Consider the following 18,222-nt stretch of genomic DNA (forward strand, 5'->3'; position numbering starts at 1 on the left):
ATTTTCAAATACTTTTACACGTTTATTATTAAATATAAATCAAAATTTAATGTTTTACATTACTAAAATTTAAAGATATATCAATTATTATTATATATTTAAATTTCTTATTATCTATTTAAATATAATAAAAATAAATTTGTCTAACGACTCCCAAACGGCTTTTGGTAATTTATCGATTCCCAAATAAATCGATTGCCCTCTTGGGGGCCACTAACGACCAGGTTGAGAACCCCTGTTTTACAATATTTAAGTTTAAGGCATTTTAATAAGTTTTCTTTTTTAAATTCTATAAATTAAAATTTTTTTGCAATAAAAACTTGTTTACGAAAAGAATGCAATTACTTATTTTAAACATGATTGATTTTTAAATTTTCGTTAATTTAATCAATTTAAAATTGTTTATACAATGAATATTCTGACTTTTCTCATTAATTTCTACAACTCGCTAATATATTCGACCTGTAAAATAATATGTATAAATTTTATGTTGAAATAATAATTAAAATTGATTATTGTCAATTATCCGAAATAATCGGGACTTTCGGACAACCGATCACACTCAGTAGAGAAGGAATAAGAAAATAAATATCTAAAAAAAAAAAAAAAGCATTAAGGCATAGAAATTTAATACATACGAATAATTATAAATGATTATAATCGTCAAATTTATTAAAAAGAAGCACCACTTTTTTTCCTCGTAATCTACAAAGTACTGATGAATAGTAAAATTAATAAAATAACGAGATAGCTAATATATAGAACTATAGAAAATCAGCAGTCGTTATTACGTAAAATCCTTGTAATTTATAGAAATAGTACGCTCTGAAATCGATTTCGGTTAATAGATTTTCGGATAATTCATTGTAGGATAATCGACGCTCTGCTAAATACATTTTTTAATGAGAAAAATTATTGATTTGTTGATATTTTAACATTAATTTACTAATAATATTTTGTGGATGCTATAATTGGGTTTTTAAAATAAATAATCTATTTTAAGAAATATATTTAAATAGTTAATTGTTCTTTGTTTTATAAAATTTCACAATTATCTACTTCTGTTTATCAGTAACAATAGGGAATTATAAAATTTTTCTCGAAATTCATAATTTATATATTAAAATCTTATTATATTGAATATTTAGGAAGTGAATCTTTATCAGAAAAATATAAACAAGATACGAAGATGGCATTCGTGAAGAAAGCAATTTACACAATGGCATTTGGTCTTCATAACATGCAAAGGGAACTTTGCCCAAATAAAACTGGGCTATGTTCTGCTATGATGCCAGTAAATGGTTCTGTCTTCCTTCAGTATTTAATGAATGTTAGCTTTACCTGGGGAAACGAAACTGTCAAATTTGATTCTAACGGAGATCCTCCAGGAAGGTATGATATTATTAAATGTAGATAGAAAAAGTAAACGAAAATGTGTTATTAAATCTCAACTTTTACTTTCAGATACGATATAATGAATTTTCAAAAATTAAAAGATGGTTCTTATGATTACATTCTCGTTGGTACTTGGAATAGTGAAAATTTAACAATTCATCGTAAAATTCAATGGATAACTCAGTCGAAAGACGGAGGTCCACCTGAATCTGTTTGCAGTAAACCGTGCCCCCGAGGACAAGCAAAGGTATATTTTAAAAAATATTCTCTTTGGTTAGGTTTCGTTTCATTTTTATGTGTAAAATTTATTAAATTTTTATAGATTTATTTTTAAACGATGAATTATTTAAATAAGTCAGTACAGCATACGATGAATAATAATTGCTTTTTTGAGAAATATGATTCAAATCTTTTACGTTTATTTTTAAAAATACATCATATAACGATAAACATAAAAATGTTGATTTGAAAAATAATATTGACTCTAGATATGTTATTTCTATTAAAGTAAACATCAACATGATCTGAAATATTAAACGATTGCTGTCTCCAAAAAATCTACTGTATATTTTTTCTCGTGAATTTTTGAACTTTAAAAGGAAATGAAATGAAAATAAACTCTAAAGTATTAATTTAGCAATGCCATTTAAAATAGGCATTGCTAAATTAATATGTAATGTTCGTTAAGTGGTTCTTAAAATAATGCATTATTTTAAAAGTTTTCAATTTTATATAAAAATATTTATGATTTCATTTATTACAAATTTCCATTTTTTTAAAAAAAATCAAGAATTTATTCAGAGTATTTTTATACAGCACAAATGTACATATTGTTTGAAAACATTAATATTTTGTAATACATTCTGTTGCATAAAAATCGACGCATCTTAAATCCGGCGTGCAATTTTAATCAAATTCTGCACGTTGGGTACCTGGATAAAATAAGTATGAAAAAGAATTTACATCACAGCACAAAGCTACATCACTAAGTAACACTTTCATCGTAAATATTACAAATCAGAAAATGGCAAACACCTCTGGCAATTAACGCAAACTAACCAATGTCAGAAATGGCTTTACATCTTACTAATGTGCACCATTTCTGACGAATCTGTTCTTTAATGATCGTTCTTGCGCTGCGAGGCTGTAGGAAATTATTTATTTATTTATTATCATTCCACGCTCAGAATTTGATTAATATTGCATGGCAGCTTTAAGATGCGTTGGGTTTTTGCAGCAGAGTATATTTTTATTTTAAATGGAAAATTTAAATTTTGACTTGTCTTTACAGAGTATTCAGTCGTCAAGTGTAAAGTGCTGTTGGGTTTGTGTACAATGCAGAGAAAATGAATATTTAAAAGACGAATTTACATGCGCACCTTGTCCTTTAGGATGGTGGCCAAATGAAAATTTGACTAGTAAGTTATACAAATTCATTAATAATTCGTTTTAATATGAAGTTTTAAAAAAATAATGGAATTTATTTTTCATATATACTTGATGTAGACGGATATTTGAATTTTTATTAATCTATTGTTGCTAAAAATAAAATAATTTATTAAAAGAAAATATTTTACTATAATTTCTAGAGTAACGGTTATATAAACTCTCGGTAGCACTTTTACGTTACGCTAGAAGGCAGTCCTTAATATATCCATTGCTATCGTGCCTAGTCCTCTCTATCTTATATTCTTTAACTCAATATAGCTCTCGTCTCTTTCTTCAGAACATCAAGCATCTTTTTTCTTCTTTTGTCCTGTATTTCTTCTTCTACTAAATCTCGAACAGTTCATTCAACTAACTCTGTCAATAAATGTTCTATTTAATTTTTAATACGTTTTAATATTACAAATTGTAGTTTTGATTAATGAACAAACATGAAAATACTTTATTATTCATTTTAATTAGCCTTTTATTATTTTTTAATTAAATTTTTGTTTAAGTTTCGAAAACAAATCGATATGAAAATAAAAAAAATAACTGTATTTTTATTATTAAAATTTTTTTTCTCTCATTTAAAATAATAAATTTCGAGTGTTTTATTCATTTAAAGTGGATTATCGCTAATAATTTCATGTAAATTCAAATTAACTTAAACTATTCAAAACGTTAAATAACCAATGTAATAATAATTATAACAATATACAAGTACTTACAATATACAAATGACTCGCTACTTTAAATATCCAATTTCCATATCACAAAATGTTTTTGAAAAAAAAATAATAGTTTATGAAATTATAATTCTATAAAATTGTAGAATAAATTAAAATGTTAGAAATTCTTATTAGCATCTGTTAAAGGAATGATACAATTTGTTTTAAAAGGATCACTTTATTAAATTTCTTCAGCGATCTTATGTGAGATTTGAAAGCTTTAAAACAATTAAACATTAAAAAATGCAGTATATAATATTTAAAAATAAAAAAACAAAATATAATTCTTGTAAAATATTATTTTATAGATTAAATAACGGATTCTTATGAAATTAATCTATTATAATTTTATAAACGTGCTATTAATTCATTTAATTTATTTACTTAAAAATAGTTTACTTAACACAACTAATGTTGAATTTTAAAACAGTATTTAAATATAATTTTATATTAATATATAAATTAGGTTAAATTATAAATATTTACATAATAAATAATTTTCTAAACGATCTATTATTATTTGCAGATTGCAATGAAATTTCTGTTGAATATATTCACTGGACCGATACTACGGCAATTGTAGCCATGTCAATAGCATGTCTTGGATTCATAGCTACAGTATTTGTTATGGTAGTATTCATTCGTTATAACAGTACTCCGGTTGTGAAGTCTTCAACTCGAGAACTCTGTTATGTCATCATGGTAGGAATGTTTCTCTGTCACGGAACTACTTTTCCTCTCTTAGCTCCTCCTACTCAAGTTACTTGCTATCTCTCCAGAGTACTTCCTGGTTTCAGTTTCGCTATGATGTATGCTGCTTTAGTAACGAAGACTTGGAGAACAGTTAGAATCCTGGCAGGAAGCAAGAAAAAAATTATTACTCGGAAACCACGTTTCATGAGTATAATGGCGCAAGTTGTTATTACTTGGTTGTTAATATTTGTGGAAGTTAGTATAATAACAGCCATGCTAATTTTCGAACCTGCCGATTCTATGCTTGCGTATCCTTCTTTAGATAGAGTAAGACTCATATGCAACACCACGACTTTGGGAATTATAGCACCATTAGGATTCGATTTCTTTCTTATTGCCATGTGTACTGTTTATGCTATAAAAACCCGTAATGTACCAGAAAACTTTAACGAAGCCAAATTCATTGGTTTTACTATGTATACCACTCTAGTCATCTGGTTAGCGTTCATACCAATATATTTTGGTAGCGCTTCCAAAGTCATCACCATGTGTTTAAGTGTCAGTTTCAGTGCTATAGTGGCACTTGTCCTATTGTTTTGTCCTAAAGTTTATATAATTTTATTCAGACCAGAAAAGAATAATAGGAGTGCTTTTACAACAGCCAAAGATGTCAGATGCCACATTGGATATGTCAACACTGGAGTTTCGCGAAATTCGTCGCATTCTACGTCAGAATTCAGTGTGGAGTCACCCAGGTATATGTAAGGATATTTCTTTCTCTTATGAGTGTTTATTAGTTGTTCTTATAGTTGATCTGCACTTCTATAGAAGATTATTTTCGTTGTAATTAAAATCATAGCAAATTAAGCATGACATTTTAAAGACTTTCTACGTCCATTATGCCTGAAATTTTTAATTTTTTAAAAAATTTCTATTAATTTTAAATAATTTGTTTTATATTTTAAATAATAAAATAATATTATAATGCATGTACTACATTCTTTACTGATTTTATAAATTTCTTTTGCAATTTTAATGTATTTTATTCATTGTATAAATTTATAATTTATGTAAAATTAAAACAATGCTGATAAACCTGTTTTATACAGTATATTTGTTGAATTTATTCATTTTTTGTTAATTTTTTAAATATATTAAACTATTCGATAAATACTAAAACTGTTATTTGTTTAATTAATGTAAAATAAGCCAACAAATGTCAAAGTTTTTAGATTAATAACTATATTACGTAATATAAATATTTAAATATATTTAATTCACTTATTAAATATTTACATTTATTCGATTCTTAATTTTAATTATAAATACATGATTTAAGATAGGCATTTATTTTAAATTATTTATTAAATTATTTATAAATAATAAAACCTTGCTTTAAGAAGAACGTAATAAAGTATTGAACAAAAAAATGTTATTTTTTAAAATGTTTTTTAAAATTGTAATGTGTTTTTATTAATATGAAGAGAAATTGATGGTTGACGATCAAGATTAAAATACAATGTAGGTCTTATAAGTATCCAATAAACACACATACATCTGTAGTCATAGTACATAAAATCAGATTGTTCAAAAAATAATAATAAACTAGCAGGTAAGCCCGGCGTTGCTCGGGCAAAAGTAACGATAGCGAAAATTAAGATTATTACGTTATAGTTAACCTTATCCGTTTTCTCAGAATGCAAGAATTGGGTCTCCCTGTTTCCGGACTAATTAGAGAATTTTTAGATGGGTCTAAAAATATGTTCGATTTCCTGCAAAAACGAAAAAACTGCATCTGCGTCTTGCACGTCGCTTTCTCTTAACATTTCCATTGTTACTTGATACTTCCATTGTTGATGGAAGTGTTAAGCCTTAATCCTGTCCCTCTCCCCCGTGGGGAGGAATTTCGAAAAATCCCTTCTTAGTGTGCGTTCTCGTGACGTACCCTAACTGTGTACCAAATTTCAACTTTCAACTCCTAACCGTTTGAGCTCTGCGCTGATTTTTATTATGTTGGGTTTAGTGGGTTATTCTCGGTTGACACCGGTGGCTGTGTACTATGCCGGACCAAAGTCAAGGCATAGTAACCAAAACAGAAATTAAAGAAGTGTATCAGTGTGTGTGTCTGTATTCAGGAATTTTCTCACAATATGACATGTATTCAATATAGTGGCCTTCTGTAGTGTGATGTATGTGTTTCTATTCAATTGTAATGTGCCCAGGCTTTTGTGTAGTGTGTGTGGTATGACACCTGTAGAGGAGATAACAACAGGTACAATAAGCACCCTATCCATCCTCCACAGATGCCTTATTTCCTGGGCGAGTTCTGTGTACTTGCTAATTTTTTCAGTGGATGCGTTTTGTATATTGTGAGTGTTTGGAATGGATATGTCTATAATGTGTGATTTTATTGTGTTTGTCAATGAGTGTGATGTCTGGTCTGTTGTGGTAAATTGTTTTATCTGTGATCATGACTCTGTCGTAGTACATTTTGTGTGTGTTATTTCCAATACTGTCTGTGGAATGTATTTGTAGTATGGTTCGTGGATGTCTAATAATTTGTGTTTCTTTGCAAGTTCTTGGTGTATTATATTTGCTACTTGATTGTGTCTATGTAAATAGTCTGTCTGTGCCAAGAGCTTGCAACCAGAAATCATGTGTTGTATAGTTTCTGGCATGACGTGACATTTTCTGCATGTGTCATTCATGAGTGTTGTATCTCTGAGCATGTGTTTTCTGTAGTTTTTAGTATTTATGATCTGATCCTGTATGGCGATCATGAATCCTTCCTGTCTCCCCATAGAGACATCCCCGTGCTAACCAGCTGTTTGACGCAGTTTTGTCAACAAAATCGTGGGCCAGATCATAAGGATGCCTGCCATGGAGTGCCTTTCGAGCCCACGATTGCTTAATGGTGTCTATGCTTTTTATATGTTGTGTTGTGTTCATATGATGTGAGTGTAAGTTTAATGGTGTGTTATTTGAGTCTGCTAGAGTTACTGCTTTATGTAATTGTGATGTTTCTTGTTTTTTGTAGAAAAACTCTCGCAGTGACTGTATTTGTTTGTAGTGAAGGTTAACTATGTCAATCAGGCCACCTCCGCCATCTTTACGCGGAAGGGTTAATCTTTATGTGGCGGATTTAGAATGATGTTGTTTATACTTAGTAAGTGTTGTTCTTGTTTTCCTTTGGAGTTGCTCAAGATCTGTGTGAGTCCAATGTATAACTCCAAAAGAATATGTAAGTACTGGAATGACATTTAAAGCAATAAACATGGTATGTGTTTATTGCTTTAACTCTATGTTTTGCATTTAACTGTGTTCTGAGAATAGCATTTAACTTATTATTATTATTATCAACTCGTCTCGATTATATATATAAATTATAATCTTAATTGTTAATTAACTATTGAAAAATGCACAAGTTGCGTCAGGATGTATACTGCCATATCAATAATATCCGTATTTTCCATCCTTTCTAGAAAAAATGACAAATTAAAATATTAATGAAGTGATGAAATCCACTACAAAAATAATATATTTACATAAACTTGTATATTTTTTTGTTGTTAATTATAATGCTCAAGAAATTTATTTTAATATTCTGTTAGAACAATAGATAAACTTGTACTAAAAAATAAAACACATTGAAAAAATTAGCAGAAATTTTTGCCCTATATTAAATTTTCATTTTTTTCTTTGCACTTGTGTTAGAACGATATTTGAGTAGTGGAAAATTTAGAAATATGACGCCCATATATTCGTAATATAACTTAGTTTAAACTAATTGTGACATCTCCTAAACTAATACTGCCACTTTTTTACCGAATGATTCTATTTTGTAATTTTAATTCTGTAATGACGTTATTTTTGCGAATTTTTAAACATCGAAAGGACAAAAGGCATTGCTATTGAAATCTCGTTATTAGTACTATCTCTGTGTTTAGGCGAAATACTATATATTCATAATTTAATATTACTCAACCGATGTCTTATTTTGTTCTTACTTGGGCTTTTAATTTGAACTAATTCCTTTATGAATTGTTCCTACATAAAATTATTTTTCATTATTTATTATTATTATTATTATTATTTTAAATTTTTGCGTTCCCAAACTCTTTCGCCCCTATGCCCGGGTTTACTAATGGGAAATCCGCTGGTACAGTACATTCGTGTGTAAAACTGAATAATTTGTTAAAATTAATAGTATTATATCGAAAGTTTAGGTGAAATTTTGCGAATTAAATATTATAACTATAAATAAATTTAGCCTATATTTAAAAAATTACATGTATATAAATGTATACGTCTATTAACATTGAAAGATTCCTCTTTTTAAACTCATTCCTTTTAAATTAAAACTGAATAAAATTTTAAAAAGGAAAGAAATTTACCGAAGTAATTAAATAAACTAACAAAAATTATAATTAAAATACTTAAAAATAACTTTTTTTAATATAAATTCTCGATTTTCGTTATATACATCACTGATTTTTCGTTTAACATTAACTATGCATAAAATTATAGAAAGTTTCTGGATTGAAAACATTTCAAGTTTATGTTTACATCAATATATGTGTATCACGTTCGTCTACTTTAAATAAGTTGTATAACGAAAATATTTTCATATTAAATCTAATTTAATACTAGTATTTTACGGATATTTAAAATTGTTAATACTGAAAAATATATTAATTTTACATTAAATTGAAATGAAAATAAGTCATTTTCGTCTGTAATATTAACAAAACACTATTAACTCCAGCATTTGTTCTTTTAAAGAAGATATTTTTTCAACAAATATAGGAATTTCTTTTATGGCGAATTTTAAAATTGACTTAAACTTTATTTATTTTTTATTTTTTATGTGATATTCTAATCAAATATTTGACCTGATTTTGTCATATTGCATTTTCTTGATACATTATTTAGATATTATTCTTTCTTTTGATTTTGTTATGCACTAGATATACGAAAAGCCTTTAATTTAATTCACTAAACTATAGTTAATATATCATCATATTGATTTAAATTTCCATACAAAAATGAATATTTCATGCAATGAAATCAAAAATGTCATATTTCTCAGATGGGTTTAATCTATTCTTCATCAGAGTAATAAACGCCTGCATTATATTGATCGATTTTTAAATTTGACCTATAAATGTTTATTTATTGAAGGGGAAATTTTCTTTCAGTCTTTTATGCAAAATTACGTTATTGTGCAGTCAACCATTAAAACAATAGGAAGACCCTTTTAGGAAGTCAATAGACACTTTATCGAGATTGATATTCTTTTAATATAAGCTAAGTCGGAGTAAAATTTAAATCACTTTAATGGGTGGTGGTTAAATGATATTTTTTAAAGAATCAGTAGGAAATTTTAAATGACGACTTAAAATTGAAGAATTTATAAAGTTTAAAAAGTTTATAGTGATACAGAAATTAAACTATGTATCTAATTGAGAGAGGCAATTTTTTGTTCAGCAACATAAATAAATTTAAATTATTAGTTTGAAATAGTTTTTATATATAAGATATATGCTATTATGAGAAATCAATGTTTATCTTTTAGTATAATCTTTATTTGAAATTACATTTTTGATTTAATATTGTTAAAATTTACCACTTTATCATAAGTTATAGATAAGCTAAAGATCAAACGGTAGAAACGAGAGAAGCATAATATATCAAGATTCATGTTCGGAGAGAATACCGTTTTATGAAGGCATAGTATTGCTAATAACGTTTGATGCATTATGAGGGATTTTCGAGATTCCCTCTTTGATGTCATTAGCACTAGACATTGCTAATTAGTTAGTATATAATTATGAAGCCATAACAATTCATTATTGTTTGTCAAATCTGTTCGTGTTTTGAAGATAACGTGATCGATGAAATTGTCATAATTAATATTCAGATTTAATAACTGTTTTTATTAAAAACATCAAATTTATGATTATAAATTAGCTTCCTTGAAATAATTATTAAGCATCTTATGTCATATATGTCTAGTAAATAATTTTCTATTATGCAGTCTAAAATAAATGCAATTTAAAATTATAATTTAAAATATTACATTTAAGTCGATATTTATTTTTTACACAGCATATGATGTTGAAATTTTCGTTTATTTTCTTATTAAACGAAATTTTTACAAATTTTTATTAATTTAAAAAAATTTTAAAAAGTTTAACGTGAAGACTAATTTATCATCTTAAGCTTTAGTTAAATAATCTGCAAATTTGAATAAAAAAGTAGGCAAATTTCTTTGATGATAATTAATAAAATACGGGAATATGATCGTGACTTATTTATCATTTTTCATACCGTCTTTTATCAGTATTTTCAAAAACAGTTCTCCTTTAATTAGAAAAAGATATCCTTCATAAAAATATCTTTAGGAAGAAAAATAAAATTTGATTAGAAAATCGTTTAGTATGTCTCCAAAGACTTAAGAATTTTGACAGGGCTGAAATTAAACCGAAAATTTAATATTCAAATGTCGAAAACGTTTTAGTCTTGTTTATATAGCTTTAATGTATATGTGATTTTCTAACTTAATAGTAATTTAAAGGGAAAATAGAAATTGGAAAGAATCTAAACTTGTTTGAAAACTCTGATGCAGGGGGAAAAAAACCTCAATTTAAATTAAATTTCTACTACTAGCTGATAATTTTATAATTTAACTGCTCTGATTTAAAACAGCCAGTGTTTTGAATATACCGTTTATGAATATTTTTATGTATCGATAAGTTATTTAAATACAGAAATATTTATTATTGAACTGTTTAACAGAAGATTGGTTGTATAAATCTTGTGGCCCCATGGAGACGGAGATCAGATTGTTTAGAAATGAAGACTAATGGACGGACGAGACTTTCCTTTTAGGCTTAAATAACAAACTCTGTCACCAGGTATTTGGATGCAGGCAATAACTAGTGAACAGAAATGTCTGTCTAGACAACGCAGGAAAAAACTTTAAATCTCTAATAATTATTTTATTTTCATATTCATTTGAATGCATCGTAGGAATATAATTAAATTATTTTTCATTGGACTTTATTAATAATATAAAATTAGATAAAAATTAATAATAATTTAATTTTTAGCAAATTATCAGTTTATATTTTTATAGGGATTAATTAGAAAACTTTAATGTTTAAATTTGTCGAAAACTCAATTAATTAATGAAATTTGACTAAATTCTGTTGAATTTTATTACTGGTCTATTTCTCCCAGAAAACTTGATTAAGAAATAAAAGTTTGATTATTTCTTCAAACCAAATTTTGTTTCTTTTTCAAGATATACTGAAAGATAAAGTTATATATTTTTTCTATTTTATTAAATATATTTTTTGTTACAAGAAAATGAAGTTCCGAAATATCGATTCGATATTATCTACATAAATTACCATTGTTCTACAATATTTTAATCAGGATTTTAATATCGTTTCTGCTTTATTCACTTGAACATAAATTAGAACTTAAAACTGACTTAAAATATAAAGATTTTCTATTTCTCATTTCATAGATAATTCGTTAATATTTCAATTCTATATTTTATTTTTAAAAAATTTAATTACAGATATCAAATGAAACAAACCCTATTTATGATTATTAAATTCATTTTTGTGCTATTAAAATAAATTAAAGAATGTTTAATAAAAATTTCAGTACTTTTAAAGAGTAAATTGACTGCTTAATATTATCGGTATAATGTTACGTAATGTGAAACTTAAACTTAACGAATTGTAAAGCTATAATAAATAATGGCCTTGATACTTTTTCCTGTCTCGGTACAATAACGGAGATCATAAAATACAATTGGAGCTTTAATCATTTCCTTATTAAAACGTCCTTTTCTATTTTAGAAAATTGAATGTTGATACAAATAAATAACGAAATGTAACGTATATTTAATTTTGTTAATTCTTCAAAATATTCTTTCATAATTTATAAAATAATTGAGCCTGTTATCTTTTAAGAATAAACCTAAATTTCAGTAACCCATGCATTTCTTTTAACGATAATATTAATTACATATTTCTGATAACAATTAAAATTCTTTTAGATTATATTATTTGCTTCTTGTCCTTTACGTAAATTTAATATTTTAACTTGTCCACGGAGACTTACTTATATTAAAACTTGTTATATCGAGGAAAAGGAGTCTCACACACACTACAGGCTGACACTCATATCACAGAAGTTTAGTGTAGCATTTGTCTGAAGTGTTATAGGAAACAGAAAAGTTTTACAATAAAGTTCTGTGATATGAGTGTTAACCTGTAATATGTGTGACTCCTTTTTCCTCGATATAACAAGTCTTAATATAAGTAAGTCTTCGTGGACAAGTTAAAAACGAAATTCTTTTAGATTAGTTTTATCAATTATTTGATAGTAAAAACATTAATATCAATAGTTTTAAAACTATTCAGGTTTAGATATATCATAGATATTACTTTAGAACTTAAAAATTGTCTAAATGGAGAATTAAAATTTATATGAGAAAAGAAAAATATATAAAATTTTAAATATTCATTTAATGTAAAGATTCTTTTATTTACAGGAACCATTCTCTAACTGTACAAGCTAAAGTATCAAAAGGATCGAATAGCCTGAATTTATTTCATAGATTTCGTATTAGAAAAAGAGATAGATTAGCTGCAAACATCGCTCAAAGAATTCGAGCAATACGTGAAGCTGAAGCTATGGATCGACGTTGCAACATTAGAAGAATCGAATCGTCACCATTTCCACCTGGAATAGGAAAATTGCCCGCTGTCCGTAGCCCATCGAGTGGTGATGACACACCAGCAGATGGGCAAGATAAGAAAAGATTAGTGGGCATTCTTAGACAGGCTTATGGCACGACAGACGAACCAGAGTCATTCCAGTCGAATATTCGTAATGGAAAATCAGAGAAAAGCATCCAGACATCGGACGATTTATTAGAATCTCTTTTGTCATTGTTAAAACAGCGATTTGTTCGATCGGATACTTTAATGTCTATGCTGTCTCCAGAAGATGACGTTTCTAAAGACGCTAACTACACGGATTGGAGAGAGCAACTAAATAACGCTGAAAAGTGCCACATTTCGGTGATATATCCATTTAACGAATTTTATCCGCAAGATCGGACTCGTATTCCTCTAAATCAATCGAATGGAGTGTGTAGGAAAAAAAGCGCAAGCGATCGTTCTAATAGTGCGGATGGTTTATATTCAGAGATTGAATCTGTGGACACTAAAGAACAAGTATTAAGTTCCATGTCTAGAAGTGAAGACAGTGTAGCAGAAGCGAGATCATCCGTGATGGAAGAGAGTGCAAGTAGTGGAAGCGAAGATAGTTGTGGAAGCGCGGTCTATAAGACCATCATCATTAATCTAGGTGCTCCAGGCCTTTCCATTTCTCAAGATTGTGTTAGTGGAAAAAGGAATTCTAGCAGTTTACACTGTCTTCACACAACTGATAGACTACAGCATAGACCAGCAGGACATAGTTCTTCAGTGGATATCGATGGCAGAATATCTGAAGATGTCCATTCTTCGATTAGATGGCGTCATTCTTCCAGAGAAGGCATGACAACTCGGAGTCACGAGGATAATTTAAATGGTTGAACTGTATTAAAAATATTTGTATACATCAAATACGATCGGAAGCAATTTTTGATGGCTAGTCTTCCATATAGTTGTAAGAGATATGGAACTGAATGATTTTTTGCATTCATTTTTCATAATTTTGAAAATAATTAAAAAGTAAAATATGATTAATGAGTTCAAGAAGAAAGATTTAACATGTATTATGACTACAATAGATTGTTTATAGATTGTAATTTGTACTGTTTTTAATGAAAACAGAATGTCAAGGTTATTTTTTTAGTTTAGAAAAAAAAACTAAAAAGTTATTTAAATATGATTATGTTATATTTAGTTTTAATTATATATTCAGAAATTGAAATTTTTAAAAATATCTGTTATATTTATTATTATAAAAACATTAATGATGTTAAATTATTTATAAATTAGTTAATTATTGTTATACCAAAGTAAGAATATTTTTTGCAATGAAGTTGCTTTTATATTTTTATCTATTTCATATTGTTTAGTTAAATAATTTATCACTTTAATAAAAATTATTTATATTTTTGAAAATAAAAAATGGAATTATAAAGTTTGCATTTAATATTTCTATGTAACAATTTAATTATACTGTATATAAATATATATATTATTTATAAATTCAATTTTTAAAAGAAATTTTCAATAATCAAATTGTTTGTGCACTGTAAAAGAATATTAAATTTGGAGTGCTTTGATGTTGAAATAAAATTATATATAATAGTATGTTACAAGTTTTGAAAATGAAAGATTTTTTTACATATCTCAGCAACCTCTTTGTCGCTATCTGCACTTGCACTGAATAGTCAGTTGATAGCAGAATTTTTATATGTATAGTACAATTTATACATTACAATATATATATATATAACTATATAATATATTGAAATTTAACAAAGTTGAACATAATAAAATTTGTAAAGATGTTAGTAGTATAAATTTTAAGTAAATCACTTTCGTACTAATTCTAATATCGATACCCGCAACAACTTGAAAAATCAAGTGATTATAGTTTTATCTTCTTGTTTTAATGATTCTCTTACATATCGAGATTTTATATTTAGCATTAATATTTTATTTTTTAAATTATTTTTCCCAATATACTAGTCATTTTATTCATATTCAAATACCTTTGAATATATTGTATGTAAATACAGTATATTAGCGAACTCGTATATTCCAAAGTAATATTTTTCTCTATTAATTCTCTAGAGTGATACTGTGCTGGACAATAATGTGATAGTATAATAAATATTGTGTTGACAACTGCTGAAGGATCGACGCAATAATGAATTTGACGATTTTAATAAAAAAATACTGCCTTTAAAATGAAAATTTGTAAAATTGGGAACACATAGAATTTTAGAACAAGATATACATTACACGCTCAACTTGTTATTTAAGTTAAAGATGTTTAAAAAGATGTGAAAGTCTATACATACAATGTATAAAGTATATTAAGGTAAAATGTTGGTATCTTCAGCAGTATTGTCTGTATTATCTTTATTATGGACGTTTATATATGTATACAGCCCTTCAGACAGCTCTGAAAGTCGGTTTAATTGTCGCAGACCGACTTTTAATAATTGGGTAGTATATTATTGTCCCTTTGTAAAAATCGAATGTATTTATGTATGTGTGATGTTCTGTAAGTTTATTAAATATAAAATGTTGTTCAAAATATCAAATCTGGAATTTATGTGCCAAAAGAAATATATATATACATATTAAATTTGTAATGAAATTTCTTCTATGGAAGAATGTCATGAAAAATAAACGAAGTGATGAATATTTATGTATATATATCATTTTTCCGTCTTTATTTAAAATAAACACTGTATTAAATTACATCAATTGAATATTTAGTTGAATGCAAACTAAAAACTATAGGTTAAACTTATTTTTATAAATTTCTGTAAAATATAATAATTTTGATTAAAGATTTTTGTTCCATTTTGAATAAGCCTGAGAAAAAATATGTTGTGTGATTTTAATTGTTACACTTGATTAATTTTAAATATAGTAATCTAAATTAATTTTTAACTGACCAGGAAAATTTTTGACGGAACCTGTCAAATATTTAATACTATTTTTTAAACAATATTCTTTAAAATGTTAGATGGTGTTATAAATATATAGTTGTTCCAAGTTACGATAATACATTTATTATATAGATTAACGTATGTGGAGGTGCTACAGATTCTTCCTGTGGGAACCAATTTATTGATTTACTTTCTCTTGCAGAAAACAAGAATATATTGCTCCATCTGTTATCCATTACATTAACTAAAGATTGATCTATAAAAGAATTTTTTCTATTAATTAGTTTTAGCACTTTATTTATTTTCTTTATATATAACGAACTAATTAAAAATGAAGGCATTTGAAAAAATTATATTTATTTTTTGTAAATAATTAAATGTTATATTTAAGCTCAGTTTCATGAAAACACATCAAGAATAAGTAAGTCCGTTGTAAATTTTCATTAATAACTTGAAAAATAAATAAATAAAATGAAGTGTTTATTGTTATATAATACGAGCATGAAATGTACAGTACATTCTGTAAACAATTTATTTCTGACATATTAAAAATATGTAAATTAATAATGTATATAAGATATTTAATAAAAATGAGATTTTAAAATTGTTTTAAATAAATTAAGTGAAGTAAAATGAAGAAAAACATTTCTTATTCTGAATGATTTATAAATAAAAAGTCGGACTTCATACCTAACAAAATTTGAATATTTATAAAAAATATATATACAGGTAGTTCATTCATTAATTCATTAACAATGTCTATGTAACGTAAAAATAAACCTTTGGAATAAATAAATAAAATAAAAGATTATAAAATAAATAAAATGTCACTTTTGTTTTCATTTGTGACGTCAGTTCACTCGCTCTAGTTATTTCAATTACTGCGTGTTTATTGGGAAAGGAATACAGTTTGATTACCGACTGGCTGACACGTTTCTTAGACAGTGGAGGGATTACAAAAGGTAAGCCGTATATACATCTTGATGACATCTTACATAATGATGCGTTTAATGTGATAAAATATCAAGAAATTATTTAATTTTGTACGAAATAAAGACATTACATTGTGTTTTCTTTGCATGTCTTCTTTTAACACCTTTTGTATGTAGGTATTAAAATAGTTGTTTTTTTTCTTTTTGTTCATTATGAGCTCAGAACTCGCATAGGATTTGATCTACATGTTCACTTTGACATATCGCATCTTTTGGCTGTTTCCATTGCGGTACCCGGATACATCGAATGGAGTATAATATGTTCTGATCAAACAACTAAAACTTCTAAGATTCTGATTCGGACTCGAATAAGGCTTCCCTAAACAGTAAGATTCGATGAGGAAATTCGAGTTCAAATCAAGATAATAGACTTTCAGATACAAAATCTTCTATTCTGTATTATAAAACACAGATTTTTAACGATAGTTATGTTTCATATATTTGATGATCGCTGCGATATTGCCTCCTAATAAATATGTTGCTACGGAAAACTTTTCAAGAGTTTGTGAAAATTTTGTCAAAAATCAATTTCATTAGTATTCGAAAAGTGACGTAGATGATTAGGCTATAAAACTTCAAATCATTCATCTGATAGAATGGCAAAGCGTTGAATGGAAGGCATCGAGATCTTTTCGACACTTCTTTGGCAGCAGATGAATCGAAACTTCTTTGTTTTGGTGTAGAGCATTGAATTTAGTGAAAAAACTCAGAATATAGTCTAAAAATCTTGGGGGTCTTTCACCAATCGCCATACTTTCTCCGTTCTATATAATAGCTGGAAATTAAAAACGAACGTGATTTTATGACAATGTTGCTCAATTATTTCAGAATGTAATCATTTTTCTTTGTTTTTGCAATAGGGAATCCAAATTTTGCAAATATTTTTTAAAGCATGGATTTCCAATTTGGTACCCCAGTCGCCGATAAAATCATTGAACATCGGTAGTTGGACATGGGTTCGCGTCTCGCCAATGGGCTAGTCGTGTGGAGTTTTCCGTATTTCCTTCATGTTAGTAACACCTAAATAAGACCAGTTTTCCATAAAAGATCTCCCGGGAAGCATTTCCCCTCATCAGATCGCCCATGTGTCGCGTTGCCATTTGGTTTTACGATACATGGACGATCTGCATATGTCGTAAAACCAAAAATCAAACTCAATTTGGTCGTTAGGTTGATCCTCTAGGAGTTAATCGATTCATCTGATGATTAGCTAATTTACCTTAGTATATTATCGATAATTTAAAGTCATTGGAGTAATTTATATACCAAACGATAATTAAAGTATCTTTATTCAGCTCTATATAGAGATATGTTTAGTCAA

The 18,222-nt window shown here is 27.1% G+C and overlaps 1 protein-coding gene across 6 annotated transcripts in view; it reads left to right on the top strand.

The window, feature by feature from the left end:
- Window positions 1-14,145, top strand: part of LOC136974839 (metabotropic glutamate receptor 1-like) — a 106,913-nt gene extending 92,768 nt beyond the window's left edge. For 5 of the 6 annotated variants that reach the window (XM_067269796.1, XM_067269799.1, XM_067269797.1 and 2 more), the window contains exons 5-9: window positions 1,149-1,392; window positions 1,465-1,642; window positions 2,687-2,813; window positions 4,078-5,005; window positions 12,817-14,145. In XM_067269796.1, the coding sequence (XP_067125897.1) occupies window positions 1,149-1,392; window positions 1,465-1,642; window positions 2,687-2,813; window positions 4,078-5,005; window positions 12,817-13,867 (2,528 nt within the window). In that variant the 3' untranslated portion in view covers window positions 13,868-14,145. The remainder of the gene's footprint in view (window positions 1-1,148; window positions 1,393-1,464; window positions 1,643-2,686; window positions 2,814-4,077; window positions 5,006-12,816) is intronic. The other variant, XM_067269802.1, reaches the window with a different exon arrangement.
- Window positions 14,146-18,222: the final 4,077 nt, after the last annotated feature.

The sequence above is a fragment of the Centruroides vittatus genome, unplaced genomic scaffold (genome assembly GCF_030686945.1).
Source record: "Centruroides vittatus isolate TY-2023 unplaced genomic scaffold, ASM3068694v2 contig_357, whole genome shotgun sequence".
Classification (NCBI taxonomy): domain Eukaryota; kingdom Metazoa; phylum Arthropoda; class Arachnida; order Scorpiones; family Buthidae; genus Centruroides; species Centruroides vittatus.